The 23,111-nt window shown below is 55.4% G+C and overlaps 1 protein-coding gene across 2 annotated transcripts in view; it reads left to right on the top strand.

Moving 5' to 3' along the window:
- Positions 1 to 13,636, top strand: part of MGAT5B (alpha-1,6-mannosylglycoprotein 6-beta-N-acetylglucosaminyltransferase B) — a 63,513-nt gene extending 49,877 nt beyond the window's left edge. The window contains exons 11-17 of one of the 2 annotated variants that reach the window (XM_068413398.1): positions 193 to 323; positions 2,867 to 3,022; positions 3,745 to 3,891; positions 5,447 to 5,563; positions 11,454 to 11,528; positions 12,031 to 12,305; positions 13,438 to 13,636. In XM_068413398.1, the coding sequence (XP_068269499.1) occupies positions 193 to 323; positions 2,867 to 3,022; positions 3,745 to 3,891; positions 5,447 to 5,563; positions 11,454 to 11,528; positions 12,031 to 12,305; positions 13,438 to 13,636 (1,100 nt within the window). Of the gene's footprint in view, positions 1 to 192; positions 330 to 2,866; positions 3,023 to 3,744; positions 3,892 to 5,446; positions 5,564 to 11,453; positions 11,529 to 12,030; positions 12,306 to 13,437 lie in introns of both variants that reach the window. The other variant, XM_068413397.1, reaches the window with a different exon arrangement.
- Positions 13,637 to 23,111: the final 9,475 nt, after the last annotated feature.

Raw genomic sequence — 23,111 nt, 5'->3', positions numbered from 1 at the left:
GCAGGTTGCAGAGCCCATGTTTGTTGAGCTGCTTGGATGGGCATTCATGCCGTTTTTCCTCCACGCTCCAGCAAGGCTCTGGAGCCGGGCTCATCCCAGTCCCCGTGCTGCAATGGGGCTGTGTCCTCCACACTGATGAGGTCCCAGAAAACATCTGTCCAGCCCTGTGTCTTCTCCCCTTGGTGTCCGCAGCTCACACCCCTGACAACTCTTTCATGGGCTTCGTGTCGGAGGAGCTCAACAAGACGGAGAGGCAATTCATCAAGTCCAACAAGGCGAGCGGCATGGCGGTGGTGTACGGGAAGGAGGCCAGCATCTGGAAGGTGGGTGTCTGGGCACCGCAGGGAGCACCCACGCGGGAAGGGGCAGAGCTGGGGGGTAGCAGCAGCCTCTGGCCCTTACCCCGAGCTTTTGAGGCACAGATCTCAGTGTGTTTGTAGAGAAACCTCCTTGTCCCCTTCGTAGAGGGGAAGCTGAGGCTGCTGCAGTAGTGTGACATGTCCAGCACCTCTGAGCAAACCAGGCAGAGGGTGGTGAGACCACGTCCCCTGCTCTTTGCTCTGGGCGATGCTCCCTCCCAACGGAGGATTTCACATCAGTGATTTATGTATTAATTACAGTGATTGCCGTGAGGTGATTTCCTGTGTTACGATGGGGATGGTGGGTCTCTGCTTTCAAGCACCCTGTGAAGGGGGTTGTGCTGCCTGTAATGCCGGGGGCAGAGGGGTGGGCAGCGGTGTGGGGGGCTCTTGCTCCATCCCTGGTGGTGGCCAATGCTGGTCCTTGCTGGGACCCTGCGCTCGGCCACGTTTGGTGCATCCCAGCTGAGGCCACCTCTAGGCCAGCAGATGCAGGGTAAAACCCTTCCCTCTCTTCCCCCAGCCCCAAACTGCTCTGCCAGTGAGCAAAAAGACCAACAATACCCCCACCCCCCGAAACATCCCCCCTGCATCTCCTAGAGTGGCCAAGGGACGTGTGTACTCCCTTCTCTTATCCAGAGCTAGCCAGCTGCTTTCCCTCCCGGGGCTTGAAACAGGGGAGCTAATTCTCACTGTCTCATGATTTATTTCTGTTTTTTTTTCCCTTTGTGCACCGCCTGGGGCTGTTGCAGTTGCAGGTACTGTAACCTTCCCTGATTTCGTGGCTCTGCCCTCGCAGGGATGCCTGTGGAGGGCCAGGACCCGGCCATGCCTCGCCGTCCCCTCCTGTTCCATGGGTGTTTGTGGCTTTTCCATCACCCTCCACATCTGAGAGCAAACCTCCCCCAGCATCCACGTAGCTCAGGGGCTCCCCAAAACCCCACTGAAACCCACGAAATCTCGTTTTAAGGGAACTGTAACATTTAGTCTTTTTTCTACCATTTCCTCACCCTTTCTTATCCAGAAGTTTCGTTTGAGCTTAGTTAGGTTAATTTGGGAAGGCACTAAAGAGAGTTAAAACCTCAGAACGGACGTTTTCCTCCACCCTTTGTGCTACAAACGTTTGCTCCTTTTAGACAGAATTCACAAATAACATCAGTTTCCCCTAAACTGCATATTTGGGGTAATTTATTACTGGGTGAAGGGGCTGGGGCTGGTTCTTGCTGGTGGCTGTTCCTCGAGGTTAGGCTGCTTGGGCATTGCTTTGTGTCTTGTGCCACCCGACGTAATAAAATAAGGAGGAAGAGGAGCTTTTCCTTGTTTTGAGTGATTTTGAGGCCTGGGAAGGAAAGAGCACCTCCATTTTCTGCAACCAGGTGCTTATTTACAAGCCTTGGACCAAGCGCTGTCTCCGGAGCAAGATCTTTTTTTGACACTTAGAAACATTTCATTAAACCTCCCTTCCCGTTATTGCTCATTTCCCACCCCTCTGAACTTCTCGCTGCCGGCTCACGACAGGAGCCGAAGTTTTAATAAGCTGGGAAAGGCCGTTTTCATCAGGCTGCTGCCCAGCTTCCAGGGCTCGAAGCAGCTCACAGTTGGATGGAGCAGAGGGGGGTCTCCCATGCCAGCCCCCGCCATCGTGCAGGTGGCTTTGGGGATCGGTCCCCCTCGATGATACTCGGTGATGCCCAGCACTGCCCAGGGTCTATAAACTGTGTTTCACTCCCATCTCCCCAAACCCTTTGCATTAGGGAATCGCTATCAAAACGGTGCTGATTTGGGTGTTAGTGGCCAGGATTTCACCCTACAGCCTCACCCCACCAAAAGCACTTGTTTGTAACCTCAGAGAAGCCCAGGGATACACGGCTGAGGGCAGAAATACAGTGTTCAGGGAGGCTTTAAGGCAGCATACGGAGTTTTCTCAAATACCCCATTTATACCTCCATATCCCCTCCCAGTCTCTGCTCTATCCAGGACTATTGCAGCACTGGAGCAAGCTGAAAATACAGCATCCAAAGGATGGTCCCTGTGTGGTTTTTTCCAAGCAAAAAAATCTGCAGTAGAGAAATTGTTAAAATGGCAGGCTGCTTTGGAGAGCAAAAGGAGGAAAGCCTCCAAAAGACGAATACTGATGACCCCCTTGATTTTTCTAGGTAGTAAAACAGGATTAAACCTGAGTGAGCAAATCCTGCGGACTTGGAACAAGAGGCCATTAGCAAGCTCTGGCCTTTGCAAACTTCCCCCTGAATCCCCTGAAACCTTTAATTCAGCAGCTCCAGAGTGCAAGTTGCCCGTGGAGGTGGCAGGGAAGGCAGGGGCTTGAGGTGCTGATGATCAGGGTGCTGGATCCTGCAGCCATCGGGGCTCGCTGGGAGCCTGGGGTGGTCCGAGGGATGCGCTGAAGCATTGTGGGTGCTCCGGGACAGCGGTTTGAGAGTTAAATCTCAGCTGGGGGGGTCAGCCCCATCTTCTGGTGCCGTTCACGCCTTTGCCTTCCTCCCCAGGGCAAGGAGAAGTTCCTGGCCATCCTCAACAAGTACATGGAGATCCACGGCACGGTTTATTACGAGACGCAGCGGCCGCCCGAGGTGCCGGCGTTCGTGAAGAACCACGGGCTGCTGCCGCAGCACGAGTTCCAGCAGCTGCTGAGGAAGGCGAAGGTGGGCGAGAGCCAGGCAGGGCACCCGTGGGACCCCGTCCCCGTTAACCAGCCAGCAGCGAGGACTTGGTTGCCTTGAGAAATCAGGCTTAATTAAAGGAGGGGGCAGGGGGAGAGGCCGTTTTCTGCACTCCTCCCAGGCTTGCAGGCGCGATCAGCCAGGCTAATTAGCCAGGAGCCGAGCAGAGCACATAATTTCAAATCAAGACGTGTCTGATGAGTTTCTCCTTGCAGACTGTCTGCAGACAGAGCACAAAGTTTCCTGAGTAATTCATTTATTGCTAAGTGGGGTGTTTTTTTTTTTTCTCTTCATGGCTGTGATAAAAATAAGTGGGATTTTCAGAGCGAGTGTGCAGGGTGTGGGCACATCCCTGGTCGCCTTCAGCCAGTGTCTGGGGGAAATGCTCTTGGTTCTCCAGCCCAAATGGCTTTGGCAAACGGATATTCCTCCATAGAGGACCAATACAATGGTTGTAGCCACCACAGGGAATCTTGCAGCTCCTGAACACCCTGTTGCTTTGCACAAGCGGGTTGTGAGCCGTGGAGCAGGGGGGAGTTTTTAGCACATGTAAGGTATGGGGTGTTGAACTGCTTGGAGCTGCCTTTAGAGGCGTGGTGTGCAGGACCAGAGCAGCAGAGAGGGATGCTGGAGGGTTATTCGGGACACTTCCCTATGGGGTTGGCCGTGTTCGCTCACCAGCACGTGGGTTTGCTCCCTTGCAGCTCTTCATTGGCTTTGGGTTCCCCTACGAGGGTCCTGCCCCGCTGGAGGCCATCGCCAACGGCTGCGTCTTCCTGCAGGCGCGTTTCAACCCCCCGCACAGCTCCCTCAACCACGAGTTCTTCCGCGGGAAGCCGACGTCGAGAGAGGCGAGTGTGGCAGGAGGCGAGGGGATGGGCTGGATGGAGCCACACCCTTTACACCGGGGGTTGGGCCAGCCCGGGGAAGAGCAGTTGTTAAACAGATATGTTTTTTGGTGAGGTTTCCTCCGAACGCGGGTGCCTGCAGGTGAGGTCCCCTCTCCCATCCTCGCATTGTCCCCACCTGGAGTGCTTGGATGCGAGGGGCCCTGCTGAGGGTTTGGGGTTGCACAAGAGAAGGTGGTGCAGAGACTTCTGCAGACCCCAGACCCCAGCTCCTTCCCCGTTAGCACAGATCCACGCGCACCCCGTACCCTGCTCCCAAACCAGGGCTGCTGCTCCCCTGTTCATCGTTCCGTACACCCAGAGGGATGCCGGGACCTCTGCGGTGTTGCAGGGGTATGAAATCCCTCCCAGGCTTGCCCATTGCTGGGAATTCAATCTAAGTGAAGCAGGAAGTCTTTAAAAGTTAAAAGGGCTGAGAAAATTGCCTCTTTTATTATTAATAAAGCGGATAATGCAGTGCAATGCTCGCTGCTGCTGGGAAGGGCTTTGTTGGGGGGCTGTACAGCTCAGCCCCGATGTAGCCCAGCTCAGCAGCACCCATCGTGGGTTTGGGGTAGGGCTGTCCTGCACCCCCTTGTCTGTCCCATGCACCCCCCTAATTAGCTGCCGGCATAAGCACCCATCCTGGGTGGGTGCTGTGGTTGTGCTTCAGCCCCGAGCCAGGAGGGCAGCGGGGGGCGAGGGCTGGGAAATGCCCCAGGGTGTTTATACTCTGGAGGGGAAGGAGGTGACCAATCTGTCAGCAAAAAATGAGAGGACAGCAAGCTGGGGAATAACATACCGAGCGTGCACTGCTCTCCTCCTCCAGCTGGCTGGTGTTCGGGCCCCTCCGCAATGCTTTGCGGTGCCCCCGAAACACCTCCTCTGCTCAGCATCCTCTCTCTTCCCTTCCTGAGAGGAGATCTTGGGGCTCTGGCTGCCTTGCAGCAACATGGGGCTGAAACAAAAGAGGTATATCCCCCAAAATTGCCTGGTGGGAGGGAGGTGGCTGCAGGGTACCAGTGCGTGGGGCTGCCTGTGGCATCGGGGCGATGCAGGTTCCAGCACCGCTTTCTCCCGCTGCCAGACTTCCCTGGCCTTCGGTGGTGATGGATTTTCTCTCTGCCTTGTTTCTGGAGCGGGCAAACCTGAGAGACACGGTGCCTTCCCAGAGCTTGGCTGCTTGGGTCTATTTTTGCCACTGCAGACCTGCAAATGGTTCAGGTCAAGGTTAGGTTTTACCCGTATTACGGAGATGGGGATATTTAGGGCTGTGGAGGCGATTTCAGTGTTGATGGGAACGGGGCATCCCAACCCAGCGGGAATTTTAGAGCTTCAACCTGATGTCAGGGGCCAGCTGGGTTCAGAGGAAACCTTTTTTCCAGCCCATCCCTATGTGCAATGAGTTAAAAGCCAACGTGTCTGTGCCCGAGCCTGCTGCTTCTCATGGCTGTGAGCGGTAGACAGCAGCTGGTCTGGCAGGGATTGCAAAAACCAGCTCATGCTGCTGTGTTTGTAGGTGTCCTCCCAACACCCATACGCCGAAGACTTCATCGGGAAGCCGCATGTGTGGACTGTCGACTACAATAACTCCGAGGAGTTTGAAGCTGCTATCAAAACCATCATGAGGACCCAGGTAGGGCTCAGAGGAGGTGGCGGGGCGATCCCCTTGCTGATGGGTTTGCAGGGATGGATATCAGGTGCCTGGCTCTCCCTTTCGAGCCTTAATTGCTTTTCCTTCCTTGCTTCCTCTTGGAAATTATTTGCACGTGCAGAGCAGAAATCCTCCTCTCCAGCAGCTTCAGGGGGACTCGTGCTCTCACCTTGCTTTGGTACCGAGCACCATAAGTGTTTCCCCAGGGCAACACTGTGCCTTTGAAGGGTCCCCTGGGAATCCTTGAGGCAGAGCCAGAGCAAGGGACAGCTGACATAAGGGAGATGAGGTTTGGGACCAGCAGGCTGAGGCAGCTGGAGATGTGCAGCAGTGTTGGGAAGCAAAGATAAACCCAGAGAGCATCTGCCTGCAAGAACCGTGAGAGCTACCGACCTCTGCGCCTTCTGCTCCCCCATCATTATCATTCGGATCCAGCGAATCGATAGGAATAGCCCCAGGAGTTGCCTCTGTGAAGGATGAAGGGCTGTAAGGAGGGGGAGGGATGCGGCTCCCCTGGAAGGCAGTGCTCCCTCTGCGCCCGCCCTCATGAATATTTACCTCCTGCCCTGTGGCAGGAGCCTCTCAAGTTGTCCAAATTATTAAAGTCAATTTTCCTGGAGGGGAGAAAAGCGCTGATCTCCGTTTTGCTTGCAATGTGCTTCGCTCGGGAGGAGCCATCCCCTCGTGAGGACAGCGATGCGCTGCGAACCCGGGGTGCTGTGTCAGGCTGCGGGGGGCCGGGGTTCTCAGTGCCGGGTGGGATTTGGGGCGGACAGGGGTGATGCTGGCTGGAGAGGTGTCATCCTTGCTTTTCCCCACATTAGAGGCTGCAGAGGTGGGTGTCTGTGGCAGTCTGGGGACTTTATTCAGCTGATACAGCCGTGCTGTCTGCCCGGGTCTCGCACCTTATCGTGGGTGATCGCCGCAGCTCTTCCCCTCGCGCTGATTTTCTCTACAAGTTTGCAAAGATGGAGCAAACCTGACTTAGGAAACAGTTGTTGTTTTGCACATTCATTCTGGTATCTCAATTAAAATTAAATTAAAAATAATTACATCCCTGCTCCTGTGCTGCCGGGCCAGCTGTCAGCGCTTGACCCTCCACCATCTGGGCTGAAGAGACGGCCCCGAAGTGAAGGCGATGCTGTGGGTGGGTCTCAGTTTCAGGAGGGAGAAGGAAATTTTCAGTTCTTCCAGAAAGGAGAAAGAAAATAGTGAATAGTGAAGCCTGGTGCTGCCATGTTATTAAAATAATTATAAAATGATTGGAGAATTGAGGGGGGGAAAGGGCTCTGCTGGCTCCTGAGCAGGTGTGTTGCGCTGCGATGTCAACTGGATGTGCACCAGGTCATGTAGATGCTTAATGATAATTCTGGTTTAAAAAAAAAAAGAAAAAAGAAACAAAGGATTTTGGGAAAGGATTTGGTGGTGTGGTGGGGACCGGGCAGGAGGAGCCGGCGTGGGGACCCGCTCTCTCCGGCACCGGGTGCTCACCCGGAGCGTGCCGCTGCAGATCCCTGTTTTGCCCAAAACCGAGCTCCCATCTCTGCTCTTCTCCCCGTTCCCACTCGTCATGTAAACGCAGTTACGGTGCAGTCACAACACGTCCTGCCTCCCTCCCTGAATTAACATTTCTCCCCTTGCTAAACAGGGGGGCAGGGGAAGCGGAGCTGGGACAGGGGTGTCCGTAACGCCGGCACTGTGTGAGGGCAGCGCTGGCGGCCGGGCATCCCAGAGCGGCTTCTCTCTGTTTTCCATCCCAGTGTGACACCACGTGTAGTTGGATAAACTCAGTCTCTGATGGTTTTATTTTGGAGGGGTCTGGCTGCACCCGTCTCTGCAGGACCAGGGCCCCCCACGCCAAGGTCCCCTCCCCTGAAGCATCCCAACCGCTGTAATCACCCTCAGCTTAGGGAGGCTGAAGTCCTAAATTTGCCTCAAATGGATAAAACCGGGCGCTGACGTCCCGCTTGCGTTGCAAACATGAAGTCCTCTGGAGGGGAGTTACTCCTTCCCACCAAGAACTGTGCTGGGTTAATCCCGCTGCTCACCTCTCTGGGGTTTTTAAAGCTATTCTATAAATCCTCCTGAAGCAGAGCAGGGAGTGAGTGTGAATAACTTACAGCAACTTCTTTTTTTCCTTTTTTTTTCCCCCTTTTTGTCTTTTAAATAGAAGGGTCTGCTTTAGTACAGATGCTGTCAAGGCTATTAAGCCTAAAAATTGCCACACCTTATAGGTTTAAAAGCCTTATTATGGGCTTTGGCTTCAGGAATCCCTTGGTATCTTGTCTTTAAAATACTGTTTGTTACAGCAGGAATTGTAAACAAGGGCATTAGCAGGAGGAGCAGCAGAAAGCAGGTGGCTGGGCAGTTTAGTGTTGCTGTTCCCAGCCAGGTACTGGAGCTTGGAGACACTATTTTCCTTACTCCTTTTTTTCCCAAAGGTGAAATGGGGTCTTTTGTTATCAGAATATTTAACAAATTTGTCTGTGTTTCAGAATAACCACAATCAATTTATTTTTTTCCCTCAAAACATTTCATTTCAACATTAGTGGAGTGAAATAATACGGTTTTGTTTCCCTTTGTTTGAAAATACCTTGCCACTTTATGGAGAGGAAGGCTCGTATCCAAAATGGTGCATCTCCCTTTGCTTCCCCAACCCAAACAGATTGCTGAACCTAAACCACAATGTTTTTCCCCTCCTTGATGGGTAGAAATGTTGGAAATTGAAAACTGACCTGAAATGGATTTTATTTTTCTTCTTTTTTGTTGTATTACAGAAAAATCACTTATCCTGCAGCTTTAGTTTTGCATCTTCCAGGCAAAACTCAGTAAACCTTTGTTGGGTCTATGGGATGTTGTGGGAAGCTGTGAGATGTCTCCTTTGCTCTGCCTCTGCCATCGGCTTTTCTGTGCCGTGCTGGGGACCAGGAACCAGGGTGCTGGGGACCCCTCAAGGGCTTTGGGAGCTGGTTTCATGAACCTGGTAGTAATTCTGATATGGTCAAGCTGCTGAACGAGCCCACCCTGGTTTAGAGCATCGTGGCTCTGGGGGATCTGCTGATGCTTCAGCACTATTTTAGCATCCTGGTGCGGCTGCCCAGCCTGCCCACGGCTCCCCGGCCAGGTCGCAGCTGCCGTGGCTGTACAGCTGTCCCGATTTATGTCGCAAACACCCAGAGATGCAGCTCGGGACGGGATGTGCCATCCTTGCAGAGCTTCCTTTGGTGTGGTGGGAGCCGGCCGGGTCTGCGGCCAGGGCTGGCTGCTGGATTTGTGCAAAGAAAGGAGTTGAGATGCAGCCAGCGTCCTTTGCCAGCCTAGATTTGCTTGAAAGAAACTTCTTCCTTCCGGACAGAGATCTGAATCATGGCTTGGGTTTGCAATGTGGGTTTTTTTTTCCCTTGTGCTCCCCTCCCTCGTCCTTTCGGATGTGGGACCCACTCCAGGTCCCCCTGCAACTGCTGGGGAAGGTTTTTGGCAAACTGTGCCTCTGCCATTCATCCCCGCTTGGTGCAGTCATGGGTTTCCCTGATGGTTTGCCTCCCTGACCTATTTATAAGGAAAACTGAAATCATGGAAGCGCCAAACCCCTCTACCGCAGAGATCAAATCCCAGCACAGCTGAACGTGGCCAAGAGACAAATTGTGTCCTCCTGGGAAAGGTGACGCCAGGAGGATTGTCCTGGTGATGGGTTATGGATGTTAGCCAGAGGTTAGAGGCTGGGGAAGGAGAGAGGTTTGCAGGCACCACCATTTTCTTGGCCTTCAGCTTTTTCCATTGTCAAAAATAGTCCTTGCACAAGCAATTTACTAGACCCAATATTCTGGTGTAGTGAAGGGAGAAGGCTTCATTATATAAAAGTCAAACATACAGGAATATAATGGAAAATTATACATTTCAGACTATGCTTGAAAGAGTGGCTTATTAAACATCACAGCGAAAATAGCTGGTTAAAGCGTTCCCAGCCCGCTGTTACGTGCCAGCAGAGAGTTGCATTATTTTTCTGCTTATTTGTCTGATGAAGTTGGGATTTTTTTTTCTTTTCTTTCTCTTCCTTTTGAACGAGGGAGACTTACCGCTCTCTTCAGCTCTGGGTTTCCTGCTGAAGGCTATAAAACCAGGGCTCTCATGGCGGTATCCCCACAAGGCACCAGTAACTCCCCAGTTGGCTGATGGGGAGAGTACTGGGGCTGGAGAGCTCTGGCCATGGGTTCTCCACTGATGCCTGGGGGAAAGGATGGCAAAGCCCATCTTCACTGACCTCCCGTGACATCCCGGGCATCGCTCCGCTGGGCAGTGGGATGCAGCAGTCCCCACCTTGGAGCCCCCTCTCCTCTCTCCAGGGTCTCCAGGGAGATCCCATCTCCCGGTGTGGGGAGCAGCATTAACGATGTGGCTGTCAAGAGGAGGTCAAGCCTGTCAGATTTTAATTAAACAATTATCTTCCTGAAATTGGCATTTTCTATCAGCCCTGGGTGCACGAGCTGAATCCTAATGAGGGGGGGGGGAGCGAGAGCCTTGGGGGACCACCCAGGGGGGAGAGGGGCACATGGGGGTGTCAGGACTGGAGGAGCGGGGGCTGCAGTGGGCTCTGGCCGCTGCCCTTGGACCCAAACCGGGAGCCTGCGGGCAGGCGGGATTGCAGCCGCAGCATCGCCCCAGGGACACGTGCAGGTGCTGGGGAGTTTTGCCTCCACCCCGCTGCGGCCATGGAGTTTTGGGGGGAAACCGGCTGGTTTACACAGTTACATCTGCACGTGCCTGGTGTAACAGGGTCCTGGGAAAAAACCCCCAGCGTCGCGCCACGAAAGCGGTGGTGAGATGAGACCAAGCGTTGGTGATGCTGAGCAAGGGGAGGTTTGTCTCCCCCGAATGGGTGCCGGGCAGCACCCAGCACCCAGCCTGGCTCCGGCTTTGTGTGACTGAGATGGATAGTTTTGCTTTATGGCAGGCTCTGCCCCGGTTAACTGAGCGCCCATCAGCAATTCTGAGGCAGCATCAGTGCCTGTCACTGTGTCAGCCCTGATTAGCGTGCGTATCGGTAATTAGATGGAGCAGCTGTGATTTCCAGCCCTGCTGAGATCTCAGGTTGGGATATTTATGGCAGGGAGATGCTTAGAGGGATCTTCTCGGCAGACTGAGGCTTTGAGCTTGGGTTTGACAGGTACTTCAAAAGGAGATAGCTATTTCGGAGGTGCAGACCTCAGAAAATAGAAGAAATAGAATTATCTTTGGGGTGGTTTTGCTTATAATCCTTTAGCATGAAACTCTGCAGAGATGCAGGGGGGGAAAGGGAGGGTCCCAGGACCAGCCCCTTCTGTGCACCGATGTCCTGCAGCTCATGTAACATCTCTCTGAAAAAACAAGGGCGCATGGAAAAATCTGTCTTCCCAGGGCAGAAAGTTCCTTAAAAAATAGGAAACCAGCGGGATGCTCTTGCTCTGGATTAACTTGGCATCTTTACCTGTCCTAACTCCTCCCCTGTGCTTTAAAATTACTCCCCCTCCTTGCCCGCAGCTGCGGAGTGTTTCTTGGGTTGAAAGCGTTTGTACTTTAATTGGCAGTGACCTATTGCATGAAAACTGATTTTATTTTATAAAACTTACCAAAAATGAAGAAAAGTGATACTAAATTGGAACAGGGTGACTTCGTTTTCACCAATACATGGGTGGAAACCAAATTAATCCTTCACCCTCTTTCTCTAGCACTTTATGGCTTGTGAAGTTTTTCCAGTCCTCTTTTTCTGCCCTGCTTGCTTTGGTGGACAGACATGAGCCGTGGGCTTCAGCCATTGCCCAGGGCACTGCTGGCCCAGGGGGAGGGCAAGGCTGTCCCTGCTTGCTGCCTGCACTCTGCTTTTCCCCCTTCACAGGTGGACCCTTACCTGCCTTACGAGTACACCTGCGAGGGGATGCTGGAGCGGATCCACGCCTACATTCAGCACCAGGTTGGGGAGCATCCCTGTTCTCGTGGCCAACCATCCCTGTTCTCCCTGAGGAACCATCCCTGTTCTCCCATGGGTCCGTTCCTGTTCCTCTGGGCAAGCAACCGCTGTCCCAGTGCAGCTCCCCAGCGAGCGATCCCAGGTCCCAGCCCTGTGCAGCTGGTGGCCTAATTGCAGAGAACACCAGGAGATGGGGGCTGGGGGAGATCTGTCATGGACCAAAGCTGCTGGGTAGTGGGTGGTTGGTGGATGGGGCTGGGGGTGGTGGGGCTGGGTCAAGGCCTTTCTGCTGCAGAGAATAAGGCAGAATTGGGAGAAGAAGAGGTGGCCAGTGCCTTCATCTCCCACAGCAGGAGATGCCATCTATGCATGCAGGTGACCTCAACCTGAGGAGCAAACTCAGCAGCCCAAGTGTCCTCCTGTCCCACCAGCAGTCTCCCTTCCCCATCCCCAGCGTCTTGCCCTGTCCCACCGGGCACTGACCCATTGCCTTCTCTCCCACTAGGATTTCTGCACCACGTCATCTCCTCCTCTGCCTCCCAAGGCCAAGAGTCCTGCTATGCAAAGCCCTCTGAGCCCGCTGGCCCTGTCCCCCAATGCCACTCACCTGGTGTGGTCCCCCAGCACCAGCCGAGACCCCCACACCTGGCCACCGGTGGACTCCCTGCAGGTGTGGGTGTCGGAGACTCAGCACACCTGCACCGAGACGTGCCGGCGGCGCGGGCTGGTCTGCGAGCCCACCTTCTTCAGGTTCCTCAACAAGAAGGAGGTGTTTCTCCAGTGAGTTGTGACCTTCTCGGTGAGGTGGTGGTGGGCACTATAAGCCAGACGATGTTTCCTCTGGTCCCGCCATCCCCAGCACCCATTTTCCTTGTGTCCTCCCTTCCAAAATCCCATTGAGGTGCCTTTGTGCCCAAGGTGATGCCCAAGGCCTTTGTGCCAAGGGCGCTGCCTTCAGAGCAGCCCGTTGCTTGCACACGTTGGCCTTGACCAGCGTCACGCTTCAGAAGGCAACGATAGCCTTTCCAGGCACATTTCCACCTCTTCTCCACCCTGTTCCTCTCCACACTCTCTCCCTTTCTCTCTTTTTTAATGTCTTTCTCTATAAAACTGCATTTTGAACACACAGCAGTGAAGTTTTAATAGAGTATAAATCTGCCGCTGGGCTCTGTGCTGCTCTGTGGGCAATTAAAATGTGAGCATTCCTATTGCTGTCGTGCTGGTCAGGCAGGGCTGTGAGTCCCACTGACATTTTTACATGAAAAATTAGAGCTGGGGCTTGGATTTCACTCTCTGCCCTCTGTGCCCCTCTCCAGACCTTAAAACAAGCTGGCTCAGGGACTCACCAGTTGAGAGGGGTTGCTGGGAGGGCGATGCCAGCGCTGCTGCTCTGTCTGCAGATGCAGGGCACTGGTGGGAGGAGAGGGATGCTGGGATCCGCACTGGACATTGCTGCTGCTCCTTGAGGCGTTTGCTGATGCCCACGCCGGTTTTGCTGGCTAATCCCAATGTGGGCATCCACTGAACTCATGTGCCCTTCCAGGGGACATTAGCTGCTGTGGGAGGTGTCTACAGAGGGTGGACAGACCTGTTGGTCAGCGGGGGGATAGAAAAGATTTGGGTGGATTTTTGTGTGTGATTTCCTGAGCCATCCATGGCTCACACAAGGGTTGGGGTAGTCTCTGGGCAAGGGTCACCCCTTCATGGTGTGTTGGGCTAGTGACAAGCATTCACGTCTAGCCGAGGGGTGCCAAACATAGCGCTTATCGTTCCTGGTGCAACCAGCAAAGATCTGGCCCAACACTTAGTGAAGGAACCTCCCCAGGAAGGACAGAACAGCACTAAAAACCCTTCAGGGAAACCCCAGGCAGCCTCCTTCCCTGAACCGACCCACCTTTGTCTTTGTTCCCAGGCTCAGCATTGCCTGCGACAGCACCGAGTACGAGATGAACCATCTTTACCCAGCGGTGGCCGAGAACGTCCACGAGTGCTACCTCCAGAAGGAGCCGCTGCTCTTCAGCTGCGCGGGCTACAACACCAAGTACCGGCGCCTCTGCCCCTGCCGCGACTACCGCCAAGGACAAGTGGCTCTGTGCAGGGACTGCTTGTGACTTGGTGTGTCTCCTCCCGTGTTGGCGACACGCAACGAGTGGCTTTTTCTCAAAGCTGCTGCAATAGCCGAGGGAGGTGGGACAGGTCCCTCCCGGCGGGTGAGCCGGGGGTGTCAGACCCTGGGGGTTGTTTATTCCACCAGTCAACTGTGAATGACCATGTCCGGACCCTTGGTTTCATTCTCTTCTCGAGGAGCATCATCTGACAGCATCCGAACCCACCTGGACCTGGTGGCGCTGGGATGGACTGGTGGGGAGAGGGGGGTCGGGGACACCCTTCCCCTCCTCTGACAATGGGACAAGCCACCAGCAGACTGCAGTTTCAGGGTTTTCATCCTCTTCAAGCATCCTAAGTTGTTTTATTTATTGATTTTTTTTTTTTTTAAACCCTCCACCCTGACAAGTGGTAAATTAAAGGGGAAGCAACACCCAGCCCTTCCGTGGGAGTTATTGGGCAGAGGGGTTTTGGGGGGGGGCACAGGGGGACTGCCGGTGCCTGCCTTGGCTGCGGAGGTGGGCGGGGGGACAAAGCCCAAGGAGAGCGGCTGGGTTGGATGGGCACAGTGGGGTCTGCACCCACGGTGCCCCCAGGGGCTGGCTGGCCCCCAGGCTGTCCCTGGGAAGCGAGGGGCAGGATGGGGCCGGGGAGGGCTCCCCAGAAGGGTGCTGGTGCCCAGGGCAGTGCTGCCAGCAGGGTGGAGGTGCCCGAAGCGAGTCCCCCGCCCCAGCCCCCGGGCTGCTCTCTGCCTCGCTGGGCCGTGCATGGAGCTGTACGTCCCTCCGGGGACTGAGGCATCGGGGGCACAGGGGCTGCTCGGGGTGCCCGTGAGGGGCAGGAGGAGGGGGTGCTGCTGCAGCTGCAGGGAGTTGCCGGGGGGCACAGACTGAGGCCGGGGGAGAGGGGGCAGCTCAGCAGCTGCAAAAGCAGCATCGTGTCCCTGCGTGCCCCAGACGTGGCAGCCGCGGGAGGAGGTGACCTCCAAGCAACCACCTTCCACGCGCTTTCTTCACTTCCTTGACTTCTTCACACTATTCATCTCGCTTCAGGGGAGTTCCCACCGCTGCCCGTATGTCCCCTGGCCGGCGAGGGAGGCTGGTGGGGTGGCAGCCTGTCCTGGCACTGTCACCGCAGGGTCCCAAGGCCTGTCCCCCCAGCTCGAGGTGACTGATGGAGAGCAGTGCCATGGCAGGATGAGTGCGTGAGGTCTCCCCCGCAACCCAGCCACTCGCTGGAGCTGTGCCACGCGGCCCTGGCACCTCCATCTCGTCCTTCCCGCGGCTCGGTGTCTCGCAGCTGGGTTTGGGGATAAAACCTCTCTTTCAGCTGTGCAACAGCAGCAGGCAGACCCCAGCTCCCCTCGCCATCTCCCTGCTCTGGCGCTGGGAAGGGGGATGCTGCACAGTGCTCGTGTCCTCTGGGCATCCCTTCGGCCGAGCCCGTGAGCCCACCGCGGTGGGACCAGCCGCATCCCGTGCTGGATGAGCAGGAGCTGGAGATGCTGCCGTTATCCCGGAGCAATTTGTCATCTTGAACGCAAAATTGCACAGATCCTGCCTGCGCTGCCAAACGAGGGGAAGGATTGATTAAGTGATTTTTGTGTCTTGCAGCCAGCATGCATATAAATAAAAGCAAGGCACCCCTCTCTCTGCAGAGCTGAACAGCAACACCTCGTGCCTTCCTACAGCACCTTTCAGGGGATTTGCGAGCACGAACCACCAGTGATTCACTCCCCAGCGTTGTAAGGACCAAATAAAACCTGGTTTTACAGGAGATCTAAGTGAGCTTTGCAGACCCGGAGGCTCGGGATGCCTCTCGAGGCAGCGCTTGCTGCACATCAGCTCCCCGGGGCAGGTTTCTCCGCTGGTTCTGCTCAGCTGCTTTTAACCCAGCCTTCACCTTTGGGCAGCCCAGCACCTGCCTCCCGCCGCACACAGTCCCAATTAGCCCCTGGCAGGAGCATTTTTCTCCGAGGTGAAATAAAAGGCGGCTGGCTCGCCTTCGCCGCTGTCACGGGAAGTAACGATCTGGCTCGAACCTTGTTGGATCTCAGGCCAGCTTGTAAATTCGGGTGCTGGGGCTGAGTAACGCTCCGGTGTTACCCGTCATGTCTCTGCCCCATCAGCTGGCACCGAGTCCTGCTCTGGGTGCTGCCCGGAGGGTCCATGCTGCCAGGGGAAAAGCCTCCCTTGTTGCCCATCGGTGATGGCACCTCATTCACGGATGCTGGATGTAGCGGGGACCGGAGCGCGGGTCCTCGGGGCAGCCCCTCCTGCCTTGTCCCAGCTGCTGGGAGTAGGGGGCTGCCTTGGTCTGTAAAATCTCACATGAGGGCAAGGTGGGGGCCCGGCTGGTTCCCTAATGCCGATGCTGGGTGTTAACGGCGGCTTTGGGCACAGAATTGGCGCTGAATTGTTTGTGGGGGGGTGCGTGTGCCGGGGCTGTGTGGGGCTCGGGGTGCATCGGGTCCTGGGCACCCCGACACGGAGGCAGCAGTTCCCGGAGGAGCTGGCTTAAAAGAGAAGGGACTTTGTCACCTGGAAATGCTTTTTCTCTGCCTGTTTCTGGCCCCAGCTGTGCCTGAGCGATCGCTGGAGCATCCCGCTGCCTTCCCAAGCCCTTTTCCAAGCAGGTCTCCAGCGCTTGCCCTGGTCTCCCCAGCCAGGACAAGTTTCCACCTGGAAGGAAGATCTGAGGATGATACAGACATTAAATTCACTTTTTATTAAGTAGGAGCACAGAAGAGATTTAAAGGGAAGCCGAGGTGCTGCCATATGAAAGAGATTCTAATTACCGCAGCTAATTACAGAGAATAAATCCCCAGTTGGGAGGGGGAAGAGAGGGAGAAACAGTGCCAAAACTATGAATAAAATGAAACGAGCTGTCAGCTACACCCTCGGCCTGCAAGTGGACGGGACAGTTATCCAACACCCAGCACACGTGCGTGGGGAGCCCCTGGGGTCCCCTTGGGCGGGGGGGGCTGGACCTTTTGGTGGCATCACTGGCAGCATTGCAGCAGGCAGAGCCTCCTGGAAGGTGGTTTGTTTATTTTTCCAACCTGTTTTCCTCTTCTGGCAGCTGTGAAACCAGGACAGGCGTGTCGAAAGAATGATATTGTTCTGGAAATCCATTTTCCGTACCTAGAAATGGAGCCAGGGGCAATTTTTGTTTGTCAGCCTCGCTCTTCTTAGTAGTTCCACTCAGAACTTTCTCTCTGGATTGTGTTTTTTCCCCTATTTTTCATGTTGATGGCATCAAAACCTTCCCTTAGCAGTGCAGCTAGGGGGGATCTGGAGAGAGGGCAGGTGGGCCCTGCCCCAGCGTCCCCTCGCAGCATCCCGGCTGGGTGCCTCTTCCAGCATCTTCCCCTGCTGAGGCTCAGCCACTGCTGGCTCCTGGAGCAGAGATCTGGGCTGTAAATCACAGCCGGAGGGAGGTAATAGGGCTGGTCCGCTCTTATCTGGGGCTTTATTAGGAAATCGTTAAGCAGCTTTTCCCTCCTGATCCCCTGCTTATCAGCAGCCAGGTAAAATAGCAAATTGCATCCCTGATGTGGACAGTCCAGGCGAGAGAAACCCATTTATTTCCCCTAACGGGTTTATCGCTAGATCAAGGAGCTGCTGAAGATGTAAGCACCGGTGGTTATTTCCCCAGGTGATGGATCTAGCTGCCACGCAGCCTCCGGTAACCAAAGCACGCTGCCTGGCAGGGATGTCTGATGGGCGCCTGGTCGGGACTACTGGCTCATGTATTTCAAGGTCTTGCTTTAATTGAGTCCTGTCTCCCTGGTGTCACTCCTTTTTTCTTTTTATTACTATTATTTTTTTCCCCTTTTAGAAAGACTGCCCAAAATAAACTAATGCGTTTAATTCTCTGTCCCCTTCCCTTATCTCTCCCTCCCTTTGGCAAAGCCAGAGCCATAAAGAAAGTTGATAAATTGTCCTCAGACTTACTGAGTGAAAAGATCAGTGAAATATTTTTTTTCTTTCTTTTTCTTTTTTCTTCTTTCTTTTTCTATTTTTCCGGTAGAAAAGACTTGCAGGAGGGGGGTGAAACCCCCTTTCAAAGCTGTGGGGCTGAGTGTTCCCTTTCTTATCAGCTCGAGCAGTGATGCCCAGTGACAGTCATTGTGGCTCGTTAGCGGAAAGCCATTAAAACTCTGGATCGATATTTTCTCAGGAGAGAGAGGGCCCTTTCAATCTTACTCCCCAGGCAGGCAGAGGAATACCAATGCCCCATCCATAAAGCAGAGCAAATCCCCGTAGGATGCAGCTTCTCCCGCCAGCACCCACGGAGGGGATGGGGCATCCCCCAGCACTGGGCAGTGTCGGAGCCGAGCCAGGATCTGGCCCTTCGCATCCAGGTCTTCTGGAAAAGGGGGAAAAATTAAAGGTTGGGAGGGTGGGGAGCGGGGGGGAGTGTTTGGGAGGGGTTAGGTGCCTCTGCGGGGCTGGACCCCCAGGCCTGGCCCCTGGGTGCAGGTGCCACCGCTGCCTGCAAAGAGCAGGAGGGCAAAAATAGATGAATAACGTGGCCATTCCCACCTGCTGGCTTTGGAAAGCCGGGAGCAAAGGGGCTGGCGGGATGTGCAGCCCCTCACCTCACCGTCTCTTGAAGGGCTCCCGCCGCCTCTCACCCTCTGGAACCCAGCTCCCAGTAAAGACCAGTAGGAAACAGGGCAGAGATTTGCTTTTAGTTTTAGAGCAAGCTACGTATCAGCTTTTCTATAAATATAAACCAGAAAACAGGAAATAGCGATCTGTCCTAATTTAGTTCCTTTCATCTAAGGAGTCAAAGCATCTGACAGCACCTCTAAGAAATAAGGAAAGACTTTGCAACGTGCATGGAAACGCAGCTGCTTCAGGGGTGTGTATGCACCTTTTTGCTGAACATTGCATTACAACCCCTCACTTGCCAGCCCCGATTCCTTCCCAATTACCCCAATTTCGTGTCACAGAGACCTGGACCCCTCACTCCTTCTTAGCAAGTCAGCCCGGGAGCGGGTGATGTTCTTGCAGCTTGTTGGGATGCACAGCTGGCTCAGCGCCGCTGAGGGTGGAGGATTGTTTGTTTATTCAATTAACTGAATTAATTAATTTTCAGGAGAGCGCTGAGAAAAATAATAGGAAGCGCCAGCAGCTCTGCCGTCTGCCTGGCTGTGGTGGGAGCGGGGGCACGATCCGTACGGGCGGCTCAGGGCAGCGAGGCGAGCCCGGCCGGGCAGTGCTGGGGCAGGTTGGGTGGGAAGGGACCTTTAAAGGCCACGTCCTCCAACCCCCTGCCATGGGCAGGGACATCCTCGACTAGATCAGGTCGCTCAAAGCCATGTCCAACCTGATCTTGAGTGTTTCCAGGGATGGGGCATCCACCACCTCTGTGGGCAACCTGGGCCACTGTCTCACCACCCTCAGTGTAACAAATCTCTTCCTTATATCTAGTCTGAATCTCCCCTCCTTTAGTTTAAAGCCATCACCCCTTGTCCTATCGCTACAGGCCCTGCTAAAAAGTCTGTCCCCATCTTTCTTATCAGCCCCTTTAAGTACTGAAAGGCCGCAATAAGGTCTCCCCGGAGTCTTCTCTTCTATAGGCTGAACAGCCCCAGCTCTCCCAGCCTTTCCTCATAGCAGAGGTGTTCCAGCCCTCTGATCATTTTTGTGGCCTCTGGACCCGCTCCAACAGGTCCATGTCTTTCTCATACAGTGATTGCAGACAGGGAGAGCCCGTTCCGCACCCTCCAGCAACACTTCCCTCGGGGAACGGTGCATCCACCTGCCCTGGCTACTGCGCAGAGCCGGGGCACTCGAACCGCCGTGGCTCCCCTTTCCTGGCGTGGCCAGCCCCACGCCTTTGCTGTCCCGAGTCCCCCATGCACGCTTTGCCCCACGTCCTTCACTCTCACCAAGGCTGGCACGCTGGGGTTTCCTTGCTCTGGGAAGGAGGGAGGGGTCGCACCAGTTTTACCTGCAAGGAGCCTCCATCACTGGTCCTTCAGTGCATCAGCTCCGATGCAGCTGCAGCCAAGATGTTCCTCAGCCAACATTTCTGTCCCTCTGCAAAGGCTTGTTCAGGTTTGGCACCGAGGTTTGAGCCACCTTGGTTCCTGGCCCCAAACCTTGCCATGTCTCCATCTAGGTCAAAGGAAGAGCAGCAACTGGGTGCTAATGGGGAGCTCAGCTGGCTGTCACCCATGGTGGCCATGCCACTGCAATCTCTACGGTGTCACACAGCAGTGACCAGCCCTCTGCCCTTCCAGCTGTGCCCAGATGTGGCAAGGCAGGGACTGGGCTTGGGATCAAGAAGTTCATAAAAGAAATCTGAGAGGCAATGGATTTCCACACTTAATTAACTCAACAAATTAATCCCAATTAGAAGCTGTAATTGGGATTATAGCGGTTAATCATCTTTTCCCCCCAAGCAACAACCGCACTATCTGCCTTAACGTCATTATAAAAGCAGAGATATGCGTCCCCAACACCAGAGCTGCCACTGCGGCTGCCCGGGCACACCCTGGGGACCAGGTCTGGTCCCCTTGATGTGCTGCTCCCCAGGGTGGGTGACAGGTGGGGGGATGGCACTGTGTGACCCCCCCCCCCGTGACTGCCAGGGTGCGATGTGCAGTCCTTTCCTCCTGCGCCGTTCTTGATCGCGTTTGTTCTCCCACAGGTGCTGGTGGGCTCTGGACCCCTCGGGGTCCCGGTGGCAGCTCAAGCCTGAGCCCAGCCCTGGCTCCAAACCCACCCACTGCTCCCTAAAGCCCATCCAACCAACTCCTCTTCCCTGCACCCCTCTCCTGCTCGCGGGAGCTGCCGTGGGTGCATCGTGGCATGGCTTTGCTATTACCTTCCTGAATTTGCTTTAGGGGCCGCAGGGTGAGAGTCGTGCCCCTCCACATACCCAATACCTGCCTCTTGCCCCGGCACTGGGAAAGATGCTACTGGTGCTGGTTTGGCTTTGGGTCCTTTCCTGCCCTACTGAGGCTGGGGGGCTGGAAGGGGAACTCTTGGAGGGGCTTCACCCCAAGGGCTGGCTCTCAGCATGGCCCCAAAGGAGATGTTGGGTGCTCAGTGTCCAGGACACACCAAAGCAGTTGGGCAAAACTCTGTTAAATGCCCCAAACTCCCCTCAGCAGTGCCCAGAATCATTACTGCCAACGTTTAACAGCACAGAAAATACAGGATTATGCTGCTGCTTACATTTGGCTCAGCTTTCACCAAAGCAGCTCTCGTGGGTTACTGTCGCGGGGAGTGTGTTTTGCCGCAGAGGAAGGGCAATGCTGCTCGCATCCTCCTCCGGCCGCCCCGCACAGCCGCTGCCTTCGCACCTTCCCACCTCCAGCTCCTGCCGTCGCCCCCGCGGGGCTCGCTCCGCTGTGGTAAGTGTTACTTTGGGTGGGTGGTTTTGTTGTAAGTGTCATTGAATGGGAAAAATAAAAACTCGAGGACCCTGGTGGTATTTTAAGTCCCATATCAGTGACTAGCTCGAAATCCTCAACAGGACTGTAAAATAAAACCCATCTGCATCTGCCGTGCGTCACTTCTACAAAGCTCGTCTCCTTCTCCCACCAGAGGGACGGTTTACAGCCCTGCTTATTTCAGCTTGAGATAGTGCCAAGTACCTGCCAGGCAGCCCCACCTACAACAGACAGCGGGAGACCCTCGGGGATGGGGATGAGGGGGAAGCAGAAGGAAGAGAAATTGTTGTCTCTCGTTGAGTTCGCAGCAAGACTGTGCCCCATCCGGCTGCTCAGGTACGCGGGCAGACGCTGTCTGTGCAGGTGTAGCGAGCTTTACTGGGTGTACTGGTTTGCTTGCAGGGCAGAGCTGCTGGGGGGAACTGGGGGAGCTGCTGTGGGAACCCCTGAGCAACTCCCCACCGGCCTGGATGGAGAGGGAGACGTCTTATTGCCATGGAGACCGATGAGACAGTTGAAAATTGGCTGCCATGGAAACCAGTTTGGGAGTCGATGGGGCCATCCCGCCTGGGCTGGTCCCTGTGTCGTGGGGACAGTGCTGGTCCGTGTGGCTGGGACGGTCGGACGCTCCAGAGCGGGGCTCAGCCCCTGCTGCATCCCCCAAAACGAGTTACCAGGGGGCCAAACTGGAGTAATGCAGCCCCAAACTGGGGAACCGAGCAGCCCAAACTGGAGTAGTGTGGGCTGGTGGGGAAAGAGCTGGTGGATATTTCTGGGCTTTCGGCCACACAACCTGCCAACGCTCAGGACTGGGAATTGTGCAGAAGCACAAACATTCAAGCTGCTGAGGGTGGAAACATGGCACAAGCCACATCTCCCGAGAGAAATTACACAGGGGCCGGGAGGGAAGAGCAGGACGGGGCCGAGGGGCCGGTGGGAGCAGCGGGAGGGACGGGGGATGGATGCTCTCAGCTTGGCAGCAGCGATGTGATGTGAATAGCGCTGAATAGCTCTTCCTCCCCACCCAGAGCCCATAAAGCATCTCCTGTTTGGGTTTTGTGTTTGTTTTGCTTCCTAAAATAGGACTTTGGGAAAACAAGGGATGCCTCGTCACCCCCGGGCTGAGCATCTCCTTTGCAGGAGAGAGGTGTCCTCCGTGGGGACCGAGGTGGCATTTGCCACCCTCCCCACAGGCTGTGCTCACTGTGGCACGCAGCAGTGTGTCAAACACCCCAGGATGCCTCCGTACCCTTCCAGCCTTGCTCCTGGCACAGCCCGGGCTGGCTCGCGTGGGCTGGCGGGGTCTCAGGGTCACCTCCCAAACACCCACGGCAGAGGAGAAGCAGCTCTGCCTTCTCCCTCTGGGTCCCCTCCCCACTTTCCCCCTGCATCCAGCAGCATCTCCCCACCGGCAGCAGGCAGAGGGATCATCTGCACATGGGTGACGAGCACCTCGCCACAAGCTGGCAGTTCTCCGACCTGCCCACTTGCCTTTTTGCTACATTAAAGCCCTCACCGACATTTCCAGCCATTTATTGTCTGCCATGAAGCTGCCCGGTCGGACACAGCGCTCTGGCCATGCCCCCTTGCTCGGGGAGGGGGTGGGAAGCCACCCCACGTCAGGACATCCTCCCACCCCAGACATCCCCCAGCCCCATGGCGCCAGAGGATGCTCTCGCTGCAAATTTCAAGACTGAGTGTCCCCACGTGCGATGGGATGAAGTGGTGGCAAAGGGATGGGGGCACACAAGACCTGGGGAGGTGGTGAGTGAGGGTTCTTCACAGCTGTGGTCCTAAAACCACCTTTTCTGCCCTCATTACCTATTCCCAGGTGTCCATACGCAGCTGCCTGGAGCCAGCCTGGCCTCCAGCAAGCCCACCCTGTGGCGCAGGGAGGGTGGGAGCAGCTGGAGCCTATAAAGGGCCATTAGAGGCCATAGGGGCTGTGCTGCTGCAGGTGGGGGGCTCTGGGCTGGTCCTGGAGCCTGGCTGTAGGAGGAGGGATGGTTGGGGACCCCAAGGCTGGCTCGGTGAGTTGATATCCCCCCTGCCCTGCAGGGAGGGTT

This window comes from Nyctibius grandis, chromosome 15 (genome assembly GCF_013368605.1).
Source record: "Nyctibius grandis isolate bNycGra1 chromosome 15, bNycGra1.pri, whole genome shotgun sequence".
Taxonomy (NCBI): domain Eukaryota; kingdom Metazoa; phylum Chordata; class Aves; order Nyctibiiformes; family Nyctibiidae; genus Nyctibius; species Nyctibius grandis.
This window is presented reverse-complemented; position numbering and strand designations above follow the sequence as displayed.